The sequence below is a fragment of the Xenopus laevis genome, chromosome 9_10L (genome assembly GCF_017654675.1).
Source record: "Xenopus laevis strain J_2021 chromosome 9_10L, Xenopus_laevis_v10.1, whole genome shotgun sequence".
Classification (NCBI taxonomy): Eukaryota; Metazoa; Chordata; class Amphibia; order Anura; family Pipidae; genus Xenopus; species Xenopus laevis.
Window position 1 is genome coordinate 111,672,502 of NC_054387.1, and position 22,555 is coordinate 111,695,056.

A 22,555-nucleotide genomic window follows, 5' to 3' on the forward strand; every position below is an offset into this window, starting at 1 on the left:
ACATTGCTTCTGGTCACTCTAAGAAAAAACATGTAAAAATTTGACACCGTTTTCTACACAATGAAGCCTGAAGATGTGCAGTGTATTATCCCTCTGTTTGTAACCAGCAGAATAAATATGCCCCATAATGTCCTTAAACATTTATGAAACCCATGTGACTCCTGTTAGGTCTGGGCTACTTTTTAGGCCAATATGGTTCTTGCCTAGGGCCCACCTGATCCAAGGAGCCCAGGAATGGGGAGATGGCAAAAGTGCTAATATTGACCCAGTTTTGTTCACAATTCACAAGTTTAACACTTTTTTTTCGTAGTGCATTAGAAAAGGTGGAATGAGACAATGGTGTCCAATTTAGTGTTAATCCGACTGCTATGGCAACGTGCTGCTAAATCTAGTTCAAATTAGGATCAGATTTCCACATACACTTTTATTTATGAATAATATCTGCCTAAAGGCCCCCATACACGGGCCGATAAAAGCTGCCGAGTCGGCAGCTTATTGCCCAGTGTGTGGGGCCCTCCGAAGGGTGTCCCCAATCGATAACTGGCCGAAAGTCGGGCAGATCTCGATGGGGCAGGTTAAAAAATCCCGTTGGATACGATTGTTGGGACCTAGGGCCCACGATCAGATCAGCCCGATATCACCCACCTCAATGTGGGCATATCGGGGAGAGATCCACTCATTTGGCAACATTGCTTTACTGTGCATTTTATGGCTTTGTGGCGCCCTCCTTCATGTCTCTTCAGAACTATTTCTTTGTTGCAATAAGTGCCCCTGTACACAAGCATGCAAATGTGCATTTGTGCAAAAATAACTGCATTTATTTGTGTGCATGCTGAAGGCATCTTGTATATATACATTTGCAAGTGCATTTTTGTGAGTTTTCTAATCATTTCAACATTTGTCAAACACATAGAAATTCAGCACATGTGTTCTGAAATTAAAAAAAAACTGGAACGCGACTGCTAAAACAGATTTGAATTCTCATGCATACAACAGGAAGAATAAAATGGAAAGCTGTTTTTTCCCAGGGGTGTAACTACCTATACCTCCTGGGGGTAGGGTTGCCACCTTTTCTGGGAAAAAATACCGGCCTTCTGATATATTTATCTTTTTTCCCTATTAATAGCATTGGGATCAGCAATAAATTTTACCGGCCAGGCCAGTAAAATACTGGCCAGGTAGCAGCCCTACCTGGGGTGCCCAGGAGGTATAGAGGCCCCACAATTCAATTCATATACAATTTCAATGAATATTCTTAAAACAAGTCAACCTGTAGACATTTTGGGGGCCGTAAAAATAGTTTGCTAGTTACACCACTGTTTTTTTCTGTTAGTTTTAGAGAGATAATGTCTCGGCTTGGTCTGAGATTTTAGGGGTGACACAGTTCATGCATTGCCCCTCCTTGCACTGCCCAAATGAAATTCCAGCAAGCCTTACCGGGGCAGTCCACCGGGGGAGTGGCAGTTAGAGGTGGTTCCCTTGCAAAAAAAACCTTTAAAATGCTGAGAGTAAATTTCCAAGCTGGCAGATCTCTAGACACTCTGAACCCTGCATTGTGCAACTTTATTACCATGAACGAGCAGCCGGCTTTCATTGGGGCCAAGGTAGTGGAAAAGTACTTAGATTTTGCCACTCTCATTCCCCTGCTCGAGAGAGCTCTGATTCACTTCTCCAGTGGCAATGAAGGGGGAGTTGTTCAGCCCATCAGGACCATTGTTCCAGTGGCTAAGTACAGTGGGTAAGAGCTCAAACTAACAACAATGTATTACTGTTCTGTGTGACATTATTGCAGGGCACTAGGCATTAGTTTTCGTGTAGAAAAGACAGAGTCTGGCACACTGACAGCTTTCAGCTGCTGCAGAACATCATAGAATGAATATGTATTGTTTCTTGAAGAGTAATATCCATTGTTGCCCTGGATTACTGTCAGGGTGTGTAAGAGCAGGGACAGGCAGCCTCTACATCAGATGTATGAAAACTACAACTTTCACCACCCCTAACTGTGGTGACCTATTTGTGGAATTCTGGGAATTGTAGTCCTTTTTTTTTTTGCAACATCTGTAGAGCCAAAAGTTGCTACTAGCTGGACTGTGAGTGTGTATAAATATATGTTTATTGATAGGCACTGAACTTATATTCTTACGTTGAACCCCGCTCCGTAAAATTTTTCTTGCAAAAATCATGCTTTCTACACAGGGCTGATCCTATCAAATGTGGGGCCCAATTGGGACCATGTTGGCGGGGCCCCTAGACAAAGTGTTGCTGGCTACTGACACACCAAGTATTTAGGAAAATAAGGGCCTACAGGCACAAAATAGAAAGGAAAGGGGCAGACAAGGTAAGAGAGTGAGAGGGATGAAATAGGGGCACACAGGGTAAGAGAGAGAGGGAGGAAATAGGAGAGTGGACTGAGCCAATTAGTTTGGGGCAGGCTGGGCCAATTCAGCTTGGGAGCAGGCTTGGTTGGATTGGGGGCAGGGAGAGCCTATCAAGGTTGGAGGAAAGCTGGGCCTATGAGAGTTGGGGGCTCGCTAGACCTATGGATTTGGGTCGATAGGCTGGCTTATCAGAGTTGGGGGTGGGCTGGACCTATGGATTTGGGGATGGGCTGGACTCTCAAAGTTGGGGGCAGGCCAGGCAGCATCATGTGCTGAGGGAAATATTATCTGTGCTGCCCTGTGGTGCGGGGCCCCCAGAGGTGCGGGGCCCTATTGGGCCCAATTGGTCCAATAGGCCTAAGGCCGGCCCTGTTTCTACAAACCGTAAGTACGTTTAAAAAGAAGAACACAGGCACTCAATAACAATACTTTTGTCCGCATGAACCCTACCTGACTGCTACTGACAATTGTGCTCAGGATGTATCCAGACTATAGGACTAAATTACATTTTCTGTACATTAAAAAAATGTATTTGCTTTGAGACAAACCACAACAAAGCAGTATTAAACTGAAAATATATATTTTTTACATTTTGTTTTGTTCTCCAGCTTTCTCGGGGTGATGCCCGCATACAGCAAATGGGATGATGCTCTAACTACGAAGGTAGTAACTTTTTATGAGAAGAAGACATCCAGTGAAATTCCTTCCCACCAAGCAACGGTCCTGCTGTTTGAGCCCAGTAATGGAACATTGAAGGCTGTGAGTAGAGATTTGGTTAGCTGTTGTGTGTCACTGGACAGTGGCATTATCAACTCATTCACTAATCACAAATGAGGAATCATAATTATCAAGGCTGTGCTTGTGCAACTCAGCTTAGCTTTCTGATTGACTTCCCCCCCAATTTGGGGCCAACGAATTGGGCTAAAAATGGGAGAGGCTCCCAAAAAACTAATTTAACCTACAGGGTTTACAAGATGGGAGGTAATAAAAGAATATTTTTGCCCCAAAAGACTGCTAGCCCACTCCTCACTGTTGCAGTAGTGTCTTGTAAATTCACTTTATTCCAGCAGGTTGTGCCAAGTCACAAGTTTACTAGGAGTCTGTTCCTGTACCCCGTCCAAGGTACACAATGTAAGTAATACATAGAAATTGTATGGAATCAGACCAGGAGAGGTTCAGTGCTTTGCTGCAAATTATCCTTTTATTAGACACCATAGTGTCTGGTAGAGTTAATGGTCCCTATAAGCGAAGAATCCTTGTGATCACCTCTACATGGAGATATTAAATATCATTTAATCACCAATACCACTGGTCTGATTTAATACAAACTGCTATGAAACCATCAATTGCGACTGATCCAAATCTATACATAAATAACTTCAAGTCATTATCAGATTATTCAAGTCATTATGTTACTAATATTCACAGAAAGCACATTTGACCGTATAGTGTATTTGATCCATATCAATAAGGATCAAATCCACTTGGAAAAATAATTATTTATTCTAGTTCCTTCTAGCCGTAGTGCCAGCCATGTAGCATGACAAAACTGCAGCTTAGTGAGACAAAGCAAGGAGACTGAGCCCCATGAGCCTTGCACAAACAAGTTTTAAAAATGTATGCAAATCAATATTCTTTTCCAAAACTTTTTTTTTTCACGCAGTGTTTTCTGTTACAAATGAATTTACAATTTTTGATGAAAGTGTTTCTGTAAGTTTATATTTAATTCTGTAAGAATACACAAGAGGGCGCTTTAACCTTTCTCTTGGAAAGCGCAAAGAATTTGCACAATTATCTGCCAAAAGGCTAACATGACCTTATATTGCTTCTTTTGGAGGGTGAATTCATTCATTTAAACAATTTTTAAATAAAAAAGGAAGCTTAAGATTTTAAACTAATAGCTAGCTGAAAATATATCTATTTATAGATATGGGGCCTAGCTTAGGTTAACCCCTTCTCTGTTCATTATATGCCACAAAATGGATATGTGAGTCGAACTTGTCTTGAGGCTTTACCCTGAAATTGTCTTGCAGATATAGGATTTAAAGGAGGATCAAACCTGTTTAGTCACCATAGAGCGCCACATACCCCTCTCCTAAATTACAGCAACATTGCTCCCCAAAATATCCCTGCATGTGTTTTTGGTCAATAAACAGAGTAAGGCATCAGAAGTAAAGCAGATGAACATGGTGTCTGTGCAGCTCTCTTAAGAAAACAGGTAGAGAGATGCATCTCTGTTTTTAGGTGGATATGAAGTTGACCGTTGCAAGGATCCCTTGGTGAATGAGTAGGTTTAGTTTTGCTTAAAAGGCAGGAAATATGTTCTTTTGATTTACTGTAAAAATACTGTACAGGCCCAGACTGGCAATTTGCGAATTCTGAGAAATGCCAGAGAGGCTGCTATAAAATGACTTAGACAGTCCATTCTTAGTGTCCTGGTGGTGGCTATTTGGGCCTCTGTGTACTTGAAACGCCAGGACCTACAAATATGACAAAAATACTGCCTGTGCAGTATTTGGCTTGAATATTGGGTATTGAGTTTTTTTTTAGTTGTAATATTGGTGTGTAGACAGCCATCTCAGATAATTTTGCCTGGTCATGTGCTTTCATAAAGAGCCAGCACTTTAGGATGGAACTGCTTTCTGGCAGGCTGTTGTTTCTCCTACTCAATGTAACTGAAGGTGTCGCAATAGGACATGGGTTTATACCAGGGGTGTCCAAACTACGGTCCGCGGGCCAACTGCGGCCCGCGATCCATTTTTATATATGATATGATATATAATATGATAGCAGGCATGGCCTGGGCAACCAGCTCCGCCCTTTTCCGACCTAGTACCCTAGCCGAGCCCCCTTGCCTCCAAGTCACGTGATCCTGACATCACAGCAGTCCGTTCACTCTCCTAGCGCTGGAATATGGTTAAAGAGCGATGTCTGCGCTGTGTGCGTCCCCACTGTCCGAGTCTGTGGGCGCGCACTGGAGTGCGCACGCAAGGTACGGATCATGGGAAACCTTCCTTCATGTTTCACCGGACGTTGGTTCCATTGCTCAATTTAGGAACATAATGCAAATGTCTTTGCATCTTCCTCTGCTCTTTCGCAGTGAATGGGGTGGGCTTAGTCCGCACGGTGGGGAAAAGGAAGCATCGGTCAAGGCTAATTATTCGCCCGTTAGGGGTTAAAATAGAGAAGGGGGCGCGATGATAAACCAAACCAGGGGAGAGCTAGAAAAGGGTTGGCCTAACCCTCAGCCAAAGGCTGTCAAAAGTCCTATTTGTTTTTTGCCAGACCGCAGGTTGGTCATCCTAAGCCCTAAGTAGACATATTGTTCAAAATGTGATGATGGTTGAAACTATTGCAAAAATATGCTATACCTGAAATTGCAATTGTGTCATTGTGCTATGAATTCTGGGGGTATTTATAAATGAAATTGCCATTGTGCGGTGTTAGTGTTAATGTGACCTGTTGAAACTAAGTTGTTGTGATGTGAATAAACATGGAAATAGCAAAATGGTTTTGAATTAAAGTGGCCTTAACTAGAAAGTATTGGTGGGCGAGGCTTATAATAATGGTAGGCATGGCTTATATTTGTGGTCGGCCCCCACACATTTTCACCTCACCAAATTTGGCCCTTGTTGCAAAAAGTTTGGACATCCCTGGTTTATACTATTGAGTGCTGTTCTTATATGACTATGAAGATTTTCATTCATCCAGGTCATGGTATATCTAGTATAGGTCAATCTAAAAGCTGCTATCTGATTACCTTCCCATTGTTCTGTTGTTAGGCTGTTGGGGGGAAAGGGAGGGGTGATATCACTCAAATTTGCAGTGCAGCAGTAAAGAGTGACTCAAGTTTATCAGCGCACAAGTCACATGACTTGGGGCACCTGGGAAACTGACAATATGTCTAGCCTCATGTCAGATTTCAAAACTAAATATAAAAAAACAGTTTGCTCCTTTGAAAAACAGATTTCAGTGCAGAAGTCTGCTGGAGCAGCACTATTAACTGATGAGTTTTGAAAAACAAAACTCGTTTTCCCATAACAGTATCCCTTTAATTGATTGTTTGTGAGCCCAAATCCACCTTTTTTTTACCCATGAGCCAAAATCCAACCTTTTTTTTACCCATGAGACACATTTAAATGTAAAGAATAGTTGGAGAGCAACATAATCATGCAAAAAGTTCCCAGGGGTGCAAAATATGGGATGTGATTTGGTAGCCCCTATGTGTACCGGCAGCCTACAGGAGGCTCTTTTTGGCAGTACACATGGTTTTAATACAACTAAAACTTAGGTTCAAGCCTAGAATTAAAAATCAGCAACTGCTTTTAGGTCATTGGGAGCAATATGCAAGGGGTCGGAGAGCAACATGTTGCTCTTTAGTTACTGGTTGGGGATCACTGCTATAAGGTAACAACAGCTTTTGTATCCATAATCATTTGCATATTCGCAATTGGCAACACAAAAATCAACTGAATATTAGGGTTTTTCATATTGTGTGTGTGTATACAGACACACGGGGCAGATTACCAAGGGTCAAATTGAAAATTCAAATTTTTGAATTTTTATATGGTTAAAACGGTCACATTTGACTAGGGAGTTATCCAAATTCGATTCGAGTTTTTAAAAAAATTCAAATTCGATTTTCAAGATTTATCATACTCTGGCCCTTTAAGAATTCAAATATGACTATGCGCCACCTGAAACCTGCCAAATTACTGTTTAATTCACTGGGAGAGGTGCAGGGATCAATTTGGAGATGTTTGCAGCCTTGTTTGAAAAAAAATCGAATTGAGTTTGATCAAATTGATTTTGATTTGAATTTTCGGGTCATTTAAATTTGTCCGAGTATAAAAAATTTGATTTTAATAATAAATAAATTTTGACTAGTCAAATTTCGAATTTATGGGAGTTCTAAAAACTCACATGAATTCGAAATTCGACCCTTGATAAATGTGCCTCACAGTCTCTGCAGACCCTTTTTTTGTCCAGTCCCCTTTTGTGTTTAAAGGGAAATACACGGTAGATAACTTCAGCTTGTGACTGGTATATGTTTACCCTCAAATACGTTTGCTAGGATCAGGAGGAACATGCACTGGAGGTTTTCCGATCCTCTGCAGAGAAGCAATTAATCAAACTTGTATCCTGTCAAATCGGAGCGCTGCTCTTACTGTAATTCTTGCTGCAGTCACCGGAGGTCACATCACTGTTAAAAGTGTGTTGTACAAATTGTCAGTCTTGATTGGACTGTCACGTAATGCACACACTGTCTTTCAATGTCCCCTTTTTATACTGGTTTAAGTCTCAAGCTATATGTTCTCTAATTGATCATCTTATCTTCTTTGCTTGTTTTGCTGTCTCTTCTTTTCATTAAAGCCGTTAAAGCAGCTCTGTAGGTAGAAATGAGATGTTCAGATAGGATATGAGTTCTGTAAGGGCACTGGCACCCGTGAAAATTTCTAGCCTGTGGTGGTTGGGGGGCCGACAGAATACTCGAAATTGCACCTTCATTGTGCTTGGCAGCACTGTATCCATAAGGGGTGAGTGGGGGAGGCAATGTGCTCCTCCTACCTCTATCTATGCCCCTAAGGGAGCTAGCACAAGGGCATATTCGGGGAGATTTAGTCGCCTGGCGACTAATCGCCTCTTCTGCGGGGCGACAATCTCCCCGAACTGCCTTCCCCCTGCCTTGAGAAGACGAAGAGGAGAGAATGAGAAGACGCCAGCACCAATGCACGCACGGCGCTTCGATTTCTGAAGTTGCCCGAATCTGCCTGTGTGCTAAAGCCCTAACACCCTTTTTATTGACTGCAAGATTAGCAAATTCTGTGGTCAGGATGATGCATCAGCAAAAGAAAGTCACATGGCAGCTCCTACAAGCTCAACCTGGAGAACATTAGTGCTCTTTTTCTTGGCTCATGCAGGGCGATGGACAGAAGGCTGTGCAGCAGTGACAATACACAGGTCCGGGCCTAGAGCGGCAAGATTTTAGGGACAGCATGCTGCCCAGCTGCAATCTAGGGAGCACTGAGGACGCGTACTCCCAGCGCTCCAGCGCTCACGGTATGTCGGGTGCTAGGGCCTAGCGGCGCCCAAGCCCAGAATCGGGGCCTGACAACAGGGTTGGACTGGCCGGCGGAACACTGGCCCAGTCCCGCTATTGGCGCTGCTCCTCGGACCTCCTTCCCGGCCTCTGGTTTGGGTTGGCACCTGACCGGTAAAAATGATGGTTGATCTCAATGTTATTAATAAGGAAAAATTATAAATATATAGGAAGGCCGGTATTTTTTTCCGGAAAAGATGGCAACCCTACTCCTGGTTGAGGCTGCAAACAGGAAAAATGTAAGCATTGGGGGCCGGAGGGGGGTTGCAGCTGCGGAGTTGGGAGGGCCTGGCCAACACGTCATTACAGCTGGGGGGCCTGGGGAGGGAAGTGTGGGGGCCCTGAAGCACCCCCTGTCCGACCCTGCCTGACAATACATATAGTGGCTAGAAATTTGCATGCTTCCTACTAAGAAGAAACTGTTCATGCTGATTCTGCATAGTATAACAGAAGAATGATCTGAATCATAACAATTCTAGAAAAGGGAGTCTATATGAATCCCACATTGACTTAGCAAACTAATCAGAAACATGTTTTTCAAAAAACCATTAGGAAAAAAAGCATTATTGTTATACAGACTCAGCAAGAAGAAAAATAGGCCAGTGCTTCTTAAAATACTCCACTAGGATGGCAGGCATATACATCAGTGGGCAAGATAACAGAAACCTTAAAGGGGTTGTTCACCCTTGAGTTAACTTTTACTAAGATGTAGAGAGTGATATTCAGAGACAAATTGCAATTGACTTTCATTTTTCTTATTATTTGCGGTTTTTAAGTTATTTATCTTTTTATTCAGCAGCTCTCCAGTTTGCAGTTTCAGCAATCTGGTTGCTAAGGTCGAATTACCCTAGCAACCATGCATTGATTCAATAAGACACTGGAATATGAATAGGAGAGGCATTGGACAGAAAAAAAGTAGCAACAACAACATTTGTAGCCTTAGAGAGCATGGGGCCAGTGACCCCCATTTGAAAGCTGGAAAGAGTCAGGCAAGAAGAAAAGGCAAAAAATTAAAGAACTATAAAAAAAATGTAGACCAATTAAAAAGTTGCTTAGCATTGGCCATTCTATAACATACTAAAAGTTAACTTAAATGTGAACCACCCCTTTTAAATATAATAATTACAACAGTTTGCTTAGGGACTGGTTGGAATACTGTACTCGACAATTAACCATCTGCGTTCTTTTGTGCCATTGAGAACAAACACAATATTTAGCTCCAAGGTTATCTTCTATTTATACACATCACCCTGCACCATCAGAAGCGCTCTCTATCTCCAGCAGGTCCGTACTGAGAATTAAAATAGGCCCTGGCATTTAAGGTACACAGAGGCCCAATCAGCCCACACAGAGGCCCAAACAGCCCCCACTAGCCCACTAAATACTGACTTTCTATGGGACCTTATAGCAGCCCCTCTGGCATTTGCCAGAACCCACAGATTGCCAGTCCCGGCCTGCTCTCCAGTGTGCATCCATTAGCATTACTGAGCATGCTGCAAGTCATGGGCTTATGGGAAATAGCTGAGGGTTGGCAGGTCAAGGCAGTACTCCAATCTTAACATTGGAGTGAGGGTTGTTCTGCAGCAAGTGTCAGGGGACATGGAGCCTCTAAGGTACTACCAGTTTAATTTGGGGTTTTTAATTAATTATAGAAACTGTCTCTTTTATGTACCTGACATATTTCTGTTGTAGAATTTAGTTTTGGAGAAAAACTCGATTAGTCCAAAACGAATACAATTTGAATTTTCGGGTTGGAACCATTCGATCGAATATTAGCCATTCAAATTTCTTCTTGAATAACCTCCCATTCGAATTGTGAGTATATTCGAATTAAAGGTGCTAAAGTGATATTCTGAGACAATTTGCAATTTGTTTCATTTTTTATTATTGAAGATTTTTGAGTTATTTAGCTTTTTATTCAGCAGCCCTTCAATTTGCATCTTAAGCAACTAGGGTCCAAATGACCCTAGCAACTATGCATTTATTTGAATAAAAGACTGGAATATGAACAGGAGAGGGCCAGAATAGAAGGATCAGTAATAAAAAGTAACAATAACAATACATTTGTAATCTTACAGAGCATTTGTTTTTTTTAGAAGGGAGTCAGCGACGCCCATTTGAAAGCTGCAAAGAGTCAAAAGAAAAAGGCAAATAACTATCAACCTATAAAAAATAAATAATGAAAACCAATTGAAGTTGCTTAGAATTGACCGTTGTATAACATAATAAAAGCTACCTTAAAGGTGAACCACCCCTTTAAATAGAATTCACATAAATTCGACCTTTGATAAATGGTCCTTCAGGTGTTCAAAAATACAAAGGGGAAACTGCCTGAGAAATGTCTAACCCACAGGGTCCCTACAGAAGTTTGGGGTGTTCAATAGCTATTCTGGTAAGTGTCCATGTGAGTTTTTATAATAATTTGACCACAGGGGAAGCAGCCGCTGTGTGTAGCAGTCTCAAAAGAATGAATATAAAAAAACGTCTAGCCCAATTCTACTGAAGCCACATACAATTACTGTGCCTATTTCACACCTTTCTTCTTAGACGGGCAAGCTTTCATCTGTTAGAGCTACACGAGCATCATGTTTTTATTTCTTGCCTAAAATGGTGTCACTTTATGGCTCTTCAGGTTTTTTTTTCTCTGCCACTGACCTGCTTATTCCTTCCACTTCAATACTGTCACGGGAAATAAAAGAAAGCATAGATGATACAAATACCAACCCTTTTCTTACAGAGAAAAATGTGCAGCAGCAGCAAAGTAGCATGAGAAGATTAAAGCCAAAACAGACATTAAAAATGAGAAGGATGAAAATATGCACATATGTTCAATATAAAAACAAAACATATAATCACAATTTTGCCAAGTATTTTAGTAAGAAAAAAATGATTTTATTTATTTACTGGCTGGGGAAGTAGCCTATCAAATTAGAGGGAAGCCAATGAAATTGGGTTGGAATTACTGCAATGTATACCATAGCATATTTATTTGGTGTATATATGTGGGCTGTAGGCAATGGCCAACCATTGAGGAAACAGTAGATACCAATGAAAGTGTTTAATATTACTTTTTATTCTTCTTTAATGGGGGCATTTGTATTTTTGTATTTTAGGTAATCGATGGAAGAGTCATTACAGATAAGAGAACGGCTGCTGTTTCAGCAATAGCAACAAAGGTGAGGCTACCATAGTATATTTACATCTTGACGAGGTTTCTTATAGCATCTTTCCTCCAATAAGTTCTATAAGGGAACAGAGATATACATTCAGAAACTGGCTTTTGTTAACTATGGTGGGCAAAGTGAAAAATTGGAGAATTCCAGTTCCATCGTGCAAACTGAAAAATAATGTGCCTATAGGACAGTATAGGGTCACATTTTCCTCTTCTTTCTAAATGTTGAGCAAGTTACATTTGTATTGGTATGGCGCATGTTGTGGTTGTTCTCTTAAAGGAGATATAGGATAAAAGAAAACCCCCTAATTTTGTATTCAATAATGAATACCATATGGTGCTGGTTTTACTTAAAAATAAAAAAAATATTAAAAAAACATTATCTTTAACAATGTCCCCTTTATTGGAGCTCCCTATAGATCTGCTACGTTCCCTGTTCATGTTTCAAATGAATGGTGGGCATGTCCTAATGATCCGTGCCAGAAGTACAGTAGGAGGGGAATAGCCAATCACGGCCCTGCAGTCACATAAGCAAAGACAGGGTTCAGTTCCCTATCAAGTCAGCCTAGCTGCTGATTGGCTCCTATCCTACAGTGCAGTGTACTGAGTTCCACCAGCTCTCTTGCACAGCCTGGGAAAGGAGGCAGCAGGAAATGTAAAAGATGGGCAGGACTAGTAGGGTTTTTGCAAAGTTTTTAAATAAAGTAACCAGAAACACTACTTTTTCAAGCACATTCCCTTTTAAAGAGCAGAATGCACTGGCATATTTTGATTTTAACATATGTCTCCTTTAACACTCCAGCTATTTGCGCTCAATTCAGAATTACCGTGAATGCCCATAGCATAAAGGTAGCCCTGTCCTGCCTGGTCAATGACAAGTGTATATTATCTGGTTCCCTTGCACCCATGGTGCTGTAACCCTGTGATTAGCTATTTGGTAGCCCCTATGTGGGCTGGTAGTATATAGGAGACTCTGTTTGCCAGTACATCTGGTTTTTATGTAACCAAAATTTGTCTCCAAGCCAGGAATTCAAAAATAAGCACCTGCTTTGAGGCCACTGGGAGAAATATCCAAGGGGTTGCTTGCAAGTCACTTGTTGTAGATCACTGCACTAGACAATATCATCGTGCTGCTAAACTCTACAGCAGAATGGTGTTTAAATGAAGGCAAATTGTAGCCTTTTGTTGCACAGAGCACCATGCTAGCTCTTATTTGGCACTGAGGGACTACACTACATAGAGGTTTAATCCCTAACTCATTAAAGAGTTCAGAAACAAAGTAATGACTGTTCAATTCTCTCTGTAATAATATGCAGAAAATCCTCTCATTTCTGAAATCATCGTGTCTATGTTCATCACAGCCTCCATATTAATACTGTAATGAAATAGACGCATGGAGCGTAACCCTAAGGAACAGACTCTGTATTTCCATTAAGAGATTAATTCATTTTTTAAATTTAAACTCTTACAGCTGAACTTTTTGTTTTCTTCTCTTTTAAATACAGCGAAGATTAAACATTGTGCAGCATTGTGGAACTAGAGGCAGTATGCAATAGTTCATTCTGGGATAGTAGCTTTTGCCATTAGATATATGCCATTCTATAATGATATCTTAAATAAGATTAGTTTTTCTTTTGAATCTGAAGTCAAATATGATTGAAAATGTTATATTGCATATAGGAACCCTGACATTTCCGTTCGACCATCATTTTAATCTGGCCATACACTCGAAGGTCTGCTCTTTTGGTGAGGTCACCAAACAAGCAGATCTTTCCCCAATATGCCCACCTTGAGGTGGGTGATAGGCTGATCACAGCAACGAGAATACAGGCGGTAGATGCCAGGACAGCATCGGTGAACCAATGCAATTCTGGCTCCAACAGGATTTTTAAACCTGTCTGATTTTTAAAGCTGACCAATTATCGATTGGGGAAGCCTGTTAGAGGGTCCCATACATGGGCGAATAACACATTTTTGTTCATAAAAGATGAGCAGGTTGAGCATTCTCCCTCACTGTAGCTTGTGCCAAAATTACAAAAGCAATCACTCATCCGTACTGTATCTCAAAGTTTAGCCATAACAAAGTACTAGACATCTGAGCCTGGCCAGTGTTATAAATTAGTGAAGTGGATGGTAGTCGAAGTTGGGTTGATCTGATTATTTTCATGGGTCTGTACCAAAAGAAAAGGAGACAAATGCTAAATGCAGTCAAACATTTACCAATTTTTGGCTTTGGTGCATGCACTTATGGGTACAGAGTGAAACTGAGGTGCAGTGAAACACATAAAACTGCACCTCAACTTTGTGCTGGGAATGACCTCGTCCACAGGCAACACAGATCTGAAAATACCTTTCCATCCAGATACTTTCCATCGTTCTGGTTCTTGCATATGAATATATTATATATACATACTGTATATCATGTCAAGTTGATTTAACAAGGAAATATCTATCCATGAGATGCCTGAAAAAGTAAAGGCAATGATATATCTCTGCATGTTGTTTCAATGCTCTCAATGTTATGTCATGTGCCAGGTTTATCCTGATGTCTTCAACTGGTAGTGCACTTGGAATATAAATGATGTGTTTATCATTAATTCTAAACCCTGTTGCCAAAAAAAATAAAGAGAAATTGATGTTTTCTTGTTGCAATCTGTTTCTCTTCCAGCTCCTTAAGCCATCACACGCTGAAATCTTATGCATTCTGGGATCTGGCGCCCAGGCACAAAGTCATTATCAAGTCTTTACACAGCAGTTTTCATTCAAAGAGGTAAATAAGGGCAACGATTATGAACGGAAATGATTGATGCATCGACTTTGACCAGCTTGGGAAGCATTCAAACAGAAGCCGTGCACTGCTGGGGACACAATTAAACTGTCTATCTCTCTCGCAGGCAGAAGTTCAATGAAATGTTAAGATGGGCATTGGAAAGCCAACTGGGTAATTGGGTGCAGTCTTCAAAGTCATCACACAAGCACTGCAGATGTTGGATGCATTTCCTTGCCACTTTCCTTGCCAAGTTTTTAATCGGGGGTGTCACAAGTGCAGCCTGTCATCAGTTGGGTAGCTGAGGATGCTGGGAATAGTAAGGTAGCTGAGAATGCTGGGGGGTCTAATGGGAATGTAGTTTATAGCCATGGTATTAAATGCCAAAAAAAATGTGTCCTCCTTAGATATATAGACTAACAGGAAAAACTGCTGTATTGAGGTACCCATGGAGCAGCATTAACATATTACTCTATTAATAAAAGTATTGCAGTGCATAGGGAAGGTAAATGCTCATAAGGTGTATCAGTTTACTTAAAGGGTAACTATAGCAACATTGAAAAATGTAATATAAGCTTCATCATACGGAAATAAGAAACTTTCTAAATACAATCAATTAAATATTCTGCATCGTTTCTGAAATAATCAAGTTTATCTTCACTATCCCTCGCTCAGCATCTGTTTCTCTTCATTCTGTCTTCATGCAGCAGATATTCATCGACAGTTAGATCCAATATATCTTATAGGGGGGGGGGCTCCTTTCCTAGCAGATGAAATAGAGCTCACTCAAATAACTGATTCCAGCACAAACAAATGAACTGCCTTTTGCACAAATTCTGCATGTAGACATGATGTTTGGTGATTTTAATAGAGTAAGCTCTAATACATACAGTATTCTAGGCAAAAGGAGCCCCCCTAACTGTCAGTGAATATCTGACACCCAACTCCTGCATGAAGACAGAATGAAGACAACCAGATGTTGAGAGAGGGATAGTGAAAATAAACTTGATTATTTCAGAAACAGTACAGAATTTTTAATTTATTATATTCAGAAAACTTATTATTTCAGTATGATGAAACTTATATTAAATCTTCCTTTTTTACGATAGTTCCCCTTTCTTTTTCATAGCCCACCACTATAGCAACCTTACATTATACTGCACAGAACAGAATTCGAGTTGTTCCCAGGGTCAAGGTGTGATAAATCCCGAATTCGAGTTCGGATTGTTCCCAACTTGAATTTGTGAGTTTTGACCAAAAATCCAACTCGAAAATTCGAATTCGAATTTACAATTTGAACCTTTATAAATCTGCCCCTTATTGTATGTATCTGAATCGTACATCTACAGATGCATTTAGTATACAAGGCCAGTGTCAGATCCTTCTCATCTAATCTCACTGTAATATGGCGTTTTCTGAATATACTATGGAACCTGTTATACAGTGCTGGACCTGGAGGTTTCTGGATAATGGATCAATCAATAATTTGGATCTTCATACCTTAAGTCTACTAGAAAATCATTTAAACATGAAATAAACTCAATAGACTGGTTATGCTTTAAATTAGACAGTACATGGTACTGTTTTATTATGACAGAGAAAAAGGAAATTGTTTTTATATGAATTAGTTGTCTATGGGAGACAGACTTCCCCAAATTCTTTACAATGGGGTTTCGGATAACACATCCCATACTTGTACTGGGATTAAAAACTGCTATTTCCAGTACTACCAACATCATCCTGTCACATGCTGTATTTGTAGTTTTCCAAACCTGAAATGTGGTAGTTTGAAAATTTGGATGGGGCATATTGGGACTACAGACCCTTTCAGCTCTGATGTTGCTGTTTGTCTCTCATAACATCTAGGTTAGAGTTTGGAGCCGCACTCGGGAAAAAGCAGAAGGCTTTGCCACAACAGTGACAGGACAAGTGCGTGTGTGTTCAACACCACAAGAAGCAGTGACTGGAGCTGATGTTATCATCACAGTCACAATGGCAACAGAACCAGTGTTACTTGGAGACTGGGTCAAGCCTGGAGCACACATAAATGGTAACTGATACCACAGACAACTAGACTAAGATATTTCTATCCAACAGGAGGGATATCATAACTTTTTACAATTCCCTGTAAATAAAATTAATACGTTTTTACAACAGTTTATTATCGTATTATCTTAACGACTTTACGTTACCTAGGTTCAGCATTATAAAGACTAATGAAACTTAACTAAGATGTATAAGGGTATTTAACTCTCTGATATAATGTATTGAAGCCATAGACCTTAATACAGATTATCATCTAGAGATAGCAGATAAGCACATGTCATTAGGGTGATAATGATTCAGAGTTTTTTTTAAAAACGCATTCTGCCCTCTAAGGTCAGAGACACACGCTGCTATTTCGGAAGATTAGTCGCCCAGCAATAAATCGATTCTTCTTCGGGCGACTAATCTCCCTGAACTACCTTCCCACCGGCTAGAATGTAAATCGCCAACGGGATTGCTACTTGGATCGATTCGGCTTTCCAAAGTTGCCCAAAGCTTCCTTGTGAGGCAACTTTGGGCGACTTCGGAAAATTAAGTTTTCCAAGTGCCATCCCGCCGAGTGCCGTCCCGCATTGTACATTGTAGCCGGCGGTAAGGCAGTTCGGGGAGATTAGTCGCCCCGAAAAATACGCAATTTGTCGCCGGGGCAACTAATCTCCTGGAATAGCAGCGTGTGTCTCTGCCCAAAATAGTAAAAGAAACAAGATCTCAGATTCCTACAGTGGATCTTTATACCCTAATGACATGGGGTTTAAGTGGCAAACTTGGCATGTTAAAACATCAGTTTTTTTTCTTGTTCCTAGCACCACCAGTACACTTGTTGCACCTATTACTGTGGATAAGGTGCAAGGTATAGAATGCAGAGGTTCAAGGGAGCCCTGTACTGGCCATTGACCAGGAATGAAGTATGAGGGCTCTCTGACTAATATCTAGATGAAAGATAGCCAGATATCTATTGGACAGATTAGAAAACCCTGTCCAGTGAGAATATACATCAGCCTGTGTATGTGGTCCTCTTGAGATTGGCTCTACAAATGCCCCATAATGATTCCATTGTTGTCCCACTGGCTAAATGCTCAGATCAGGTTATTTTGGGATGCCGCTTGGGTAGCTAATCTGGGGAAAAATATAATTTTATGTACACGCAGCTTTGCAGTTCTTTTCTATTGCTTAGCCCATACTAGGATAATTAATCAGGGTATAACAGCCTCAAACAATCCATTTTAGAATGCACACACAAGCAGAAATGTGCATGACTCCATCAGACGTGTAGCTAGTGGTAAGAAATAAGCAAAGTGGTTTGGCTGGGTTGGCACACATTCTGCACTCCTAAATGGGTTAATTAAAATCAAATTTTTATGTATCAAATGCAGGCATTTTATGCAGTACTGGTTTAAAGGGGATGTGTGCTAAGAATCTATGTTAGAATTTGGATGCATTGCATTTCAGCTATCGGAGCTTGCCGGCCTGACTGGAGAGAGTTGGACAATGTTCTCATGGAGAGTTGTGTGCTGTATGTGGACTCTAAAGAAGCAGCTGCAAAAGAGTCTGGAGATATAGTGACTTCTAAGGTAGGACTTTGTTATGAGGAGATTTTGGGATCGTCCCACCTGCCTCAGGAAATTGCATAGACACCACTCCATGTGTGAGCCTTTTTTCCCCCATCGAGCCCCATTCTATTTGTTGGTATCATCCCAGGGAGAGCAGGTGACCAATATGTTAATTACAGGAGAGGGCCCTGATAACCATTTTGCACTGTAAAAAACGTCTTAGCATAGCAGCCCCCACTGTCACAAACTGGTTTATTTGAATATTTTACATGGTAACACTGCAGAAGTACAATATTTGGGGGCAGATTTATCAAGGTTCGAAGTGAAAATCAAAGTAAAAAAAAAAAATCGAATTTCAATTTTTTTGTGTACATCTGAATAGTCCAAATTCAATTTGAAAAAAATTAGAAAATGTGAATATCGAAATTTATCATGTACTGTCTCTTTAAAACTTCAACTTAAACGTTCACCATCTAAAACCTCCACGTTATTTTTTTGAAAATACTTTGAATCGAATTCGATCGAATATGATCTTACTTCGATTCGAACGATCGAATACAGCTTATTCACCCGCAAACAAAATAGATTTTTTTAATTTCAGTTGATCTTTTTTTATTCGAGTTTCGAAGTTATGGAAGTTCCCATTACTTTAAAATTTGACCCTTGATAAATCTGCCCCTTATTGTCTCCGCATGACTATGCATATTAACGCAGCCTTATCACTAAAAATGTTCTTGTACAGGTCCCAATAGAGCTACAGTATATAATATGGAGTGGAACATGTGTTTTTACCTGTCACAGGTATAATTATAAGCCTCTGATGTTGGAAAGCACTTTAATAGCCTGTTGACGTGGAGCAGGATTAGCTTCAGGGTCTTGGCTGGGAGGAATAATCCAGCAGCTGTTGAGAATAAAATCACTATAAACCCTTAAGGGTCAGGGCACACAGGCAGATTTGGGGAGATTAGTCGCCTGGCAACAAATCTCCTCTTCTTTGGGGCGACTAATCTCCCCAAACTGCCGACCCTGCCTTCCCGCCGGCTAAACTGTATATCGCCGGCAGGATGGCACTTGGATCGATCCGAATGCTATCCGGCCGGCAATTTACATTTTAGCCGGCAGGATGGCATTTGGATCGATTTGTTTTCTGAAGCCGCCCGAAGTTGCCTGACGAGGGAACTTCGGGCGACTTTGGAAAATGAATAGCTCCAAGTGGCATCGTGCCGACGATTTACATTTTAGCCAGCGGGAATGCAGGGGAGGCAGTTTGGGGAGATTTGTCACCCTAAAGAAGAGGAGATTTGTCGCTGGGCACCTAATCTCCCCAAATCTGCCTGTGTGCCCTAACCCTAAAGTGTTCTCTCCCTTACAATGTGCCATAGTAGCTGCATGCACCGTAAATAACAGCTCTTGACCAACGAGCCTATTCTGTAAGTAGCTAGGAAAGTTAAGAGTATAATTTGCTGTCGGTTGAGGAACATGATGTAGAGCACTTCTCCCACTTCCACTTCTGCTGTGAATTATTCATGATTGCTGCCACTGGCCTTGGGGGCATTGTGTGTATTCTGAATGTGCACTGATTGAATTCTCTGTCTAGTGTTTGTAATGGCCACTTCATTTCATTAAACATGCAAATAGAGTATACAAATAACCTACTGCAATACAGTTATGCCACAAGCCCTGATCTCTTATAATGCTTTCCTTTTTGTGCCCTGTGACCACTCAGAGATTACTTGCTTCTCATAAGAAGGCTTTTGTGTGTTTTCCCAATGTGTTTATTTTTTAGGCATCTATCTATGCTGAGATCGGGGAAGTACTGAAAGGAACAAAACCTGCCTTGGCAGATAAAACCACAGTCTTTAAGTCAGTAGGTAAGTGCATAATATTTTTCAGACTACAACATTAAACTGAACATAACTATAGGCAGATTATAGGAGAGAGGCTGCAGGACAATGTAGAAATGCAATATGTGAGTGAAAATTACTTCATTTTGGGTGTCCAGTTTGAAACCATGTTTACAGTTTGTTATACCGGCAGAAAATAGAATGCAGACACTGGATAAGGAGCAGGCAGGATCTTGCGGAGGTTTACACCCAGTCAATACTTCTACGCTACATCTCAGAAGCCAATCAGCTGCCTAGCAGGAACTGCTATCCATGGGGGCAGATTTACTAAAGGGCAAAGTGATTAACGCTGGCGAAACTTCGCCAGTGTTACGTCTTTCAGGCACTTCGCCGATTTACTAACGGTCACAGGCGTAACTTCGCTAGTGAAAGAGACAGACGCTAGCGATCATTCGCACTCTATCGCCAGGCGAATTTCCGCTCTTTCGACAGACTTGCCTTCGCCAGCTCAGACCAGGCGAAGTGCATTGGAGTGCATAGATGTTCCTCAATTTTTAGTTGAAAATTTTTCCAAGACCCAAAAAAACGCTGGCGTCTTTTCCTTTTGTGATAGCCTGCAAAAGTCCTTAAAAATTTTTTTTGGGTTACCCCATACATTTTCTAACATATGGAACATAAATTATACACTGGGTTTATGTGTATGGCATTATAACAACTCTATTTTCTTTATTAGGGTTCCCTGTGCTTGCGTAATGTAATGTATTTGTTGCAACACTTTATAATTTCCCGCCGTATGCAAATTAGCCAACGTTAGCGCATCTTCGGTTTGATTGCCAAAGTAACGCTAGCGAAAATTCGCCAGCGTTCAGCGCCCTGGACGCAACTTCAGATTTTATTCAATTAGCGTTGTCCTAGCAAATTTACGCCTGGCAAAGTGTTGGCAATTTTCGACAGTTAGTAAATTTGCCCCTATAGTTCCTTCCCAGCTAACCTCAATATGCAGGTTAAATTTTGCCAAACATTTTTTTTCCATGGGGGTCCACCTGCCAGCCAAGACACTTGTCATTCTAGAACATTAAGAAGTAACAGGTTTTGATCCCCGCTGTTCTTCACCAGAGGCCAGTGTTGGTCAAACCTTCTTGTGTGCTACTAGCCTAAAGGTATTCATGGCAGGTTTTAGTTGCTATATCAGCCTCCATAGCCTGAATTTGCAGCTAATCTCCCTTATTAGAAGACCAGGAAGGGATTAATTTTATTAGGGTTAGGGTTTATTGAGTTATTAATCTGTTTTGGCAGAAAACCCTATACATTGGTCCAATCTGTGGTGCCCCATCATGTGATCCAGTTGTGCACAAGGGCTACATTTCTATATCAGCTACTGATATATATGGGCAGGTCTGCTCTCTCACTAACTACTAGCTAGTCTCTGTTTTTTGAAGGGTCCTAAAAGCTGCAGTCATGGAAACCCCAGCCTCCTTAGAACCTCAGGGTTACTTGACTGCTGGTCAGAAACAAAAGAGAACTCCAGCAGGACACTCACCATCAGTGGCGTAACTATAGAGGAAGCAGACCCTGCGGCTGCAGGAGGGCCCAGAAGTTATAGGGGCCCCACGAGGCTCTAATTCATATACAAAAACAGGTCAATCTCTAGACATTTTTGGGGCCTATAAAATTATTTGCTGTGGGGCCCAGTGATATTTAGTTACACCACTGCTCACCATAAAATGTTGTAATACTGGAACCCACTATGGATTCTTGTGCTGCAGTCTTGTAACTATGCAGTTTGGTTCTTCATATTAACAATATAGAAATGTTTATTAGTGCCTGTTGTCTTAAAGATTTACCTTCATTCGTGTAATTTCAGGCATGGCTGTGGAAGATACAGTTTCAGCGAAGCTCGTGTATGACTCCTGGCTGGCTGAAAATAAATGACCTTATTTAAATTGGAGTGAAAATGCTTCTTGAGAAAAGAAAATAAAGATGAAAAATGTCAAACGCAGAACCTTTCCTTTGAATACCATGTCAAGTATTATGGCTTAATCCTGTGCAGTATTGTGCAGTTATTATTCCCTGGGACCCACTGATTCTTAGAGAATACATAATAAATCCAGCTACGTTATTGTTGCCTCATTAATGTGTTACTTGCATTAATAATAGCCCATTTACATTTATAGCATTCAGTGCATCAAATTGTGTGTGTGCTGGTTTTAGGTTAGTTCAGCTCCACTGTATAACCAACAAGTGAACTGCTGAGGAAGAAGGAATGTTGATTAGGGCAGAGACACATGCTGCAATTCAGGGAGATTAGTTGCCCGGCAACAAATCTCCTCTTCTTCGGGGCGACTAGTCTCCCCGAACTGCGACTTCAGAAAACGAAGCGCTCCGAGTGCCACTCCACCGGCGATTTTCATTCAAGGCAGCTGAAAGGCAGGGGAGGCAGTTCCGGGAGATTAGTCACCCCGAAACAGCATCAGTCCAGCAGACTTCTGCACTGAAATCTATTTTTCAAAAAGCAGATTTTTTAATATTTAATTTTGAAATCTGACAAGGGGCTAGACATACTGTCAGTTTCCCAGGTGCCCCCAGTCATGTGACTTGTGTTCTGATAAACTTCAGTCACTCTTTACTGCTGTACTGCAAGTTGGAGAGATATCACCTCCCTCCCCCCAGTATCCTAACAACAGAACAATGGGAAGGA

The 22,555-nt window shown here is 41.1% G+C and overlaps 1 protein-coding gene across 1 annotated transcript; it reads left to right on the forward strand.

Annotated features, from left to right (window-relative positions):
• The first annotated feature begins 1,555 nt into the window (after positions 1–1,555).
• crym.L (crystallin mu L homeolog) lies at positions 1,556–21,987 on the forward strand. Its single transcript, NM_001099895.1, is given in 8 exon segments — positions 1,556–1,738; positions 2,987–3,137; positions 11,592–11,654; positions 14,319–14,420; positions 16,284–16,467; positions 17,913–18,034; positions 19,800–19,884; positions 21,722–21,987. Coding segments are annotated over 8 exon segments (942 nt in total). The 5' UTR covers positions 1,556–1,571; the 3' UTR covers positions 21,790–21,987.
• Positions 21,988–22,555: the final 568 nt, after the last annotated feature.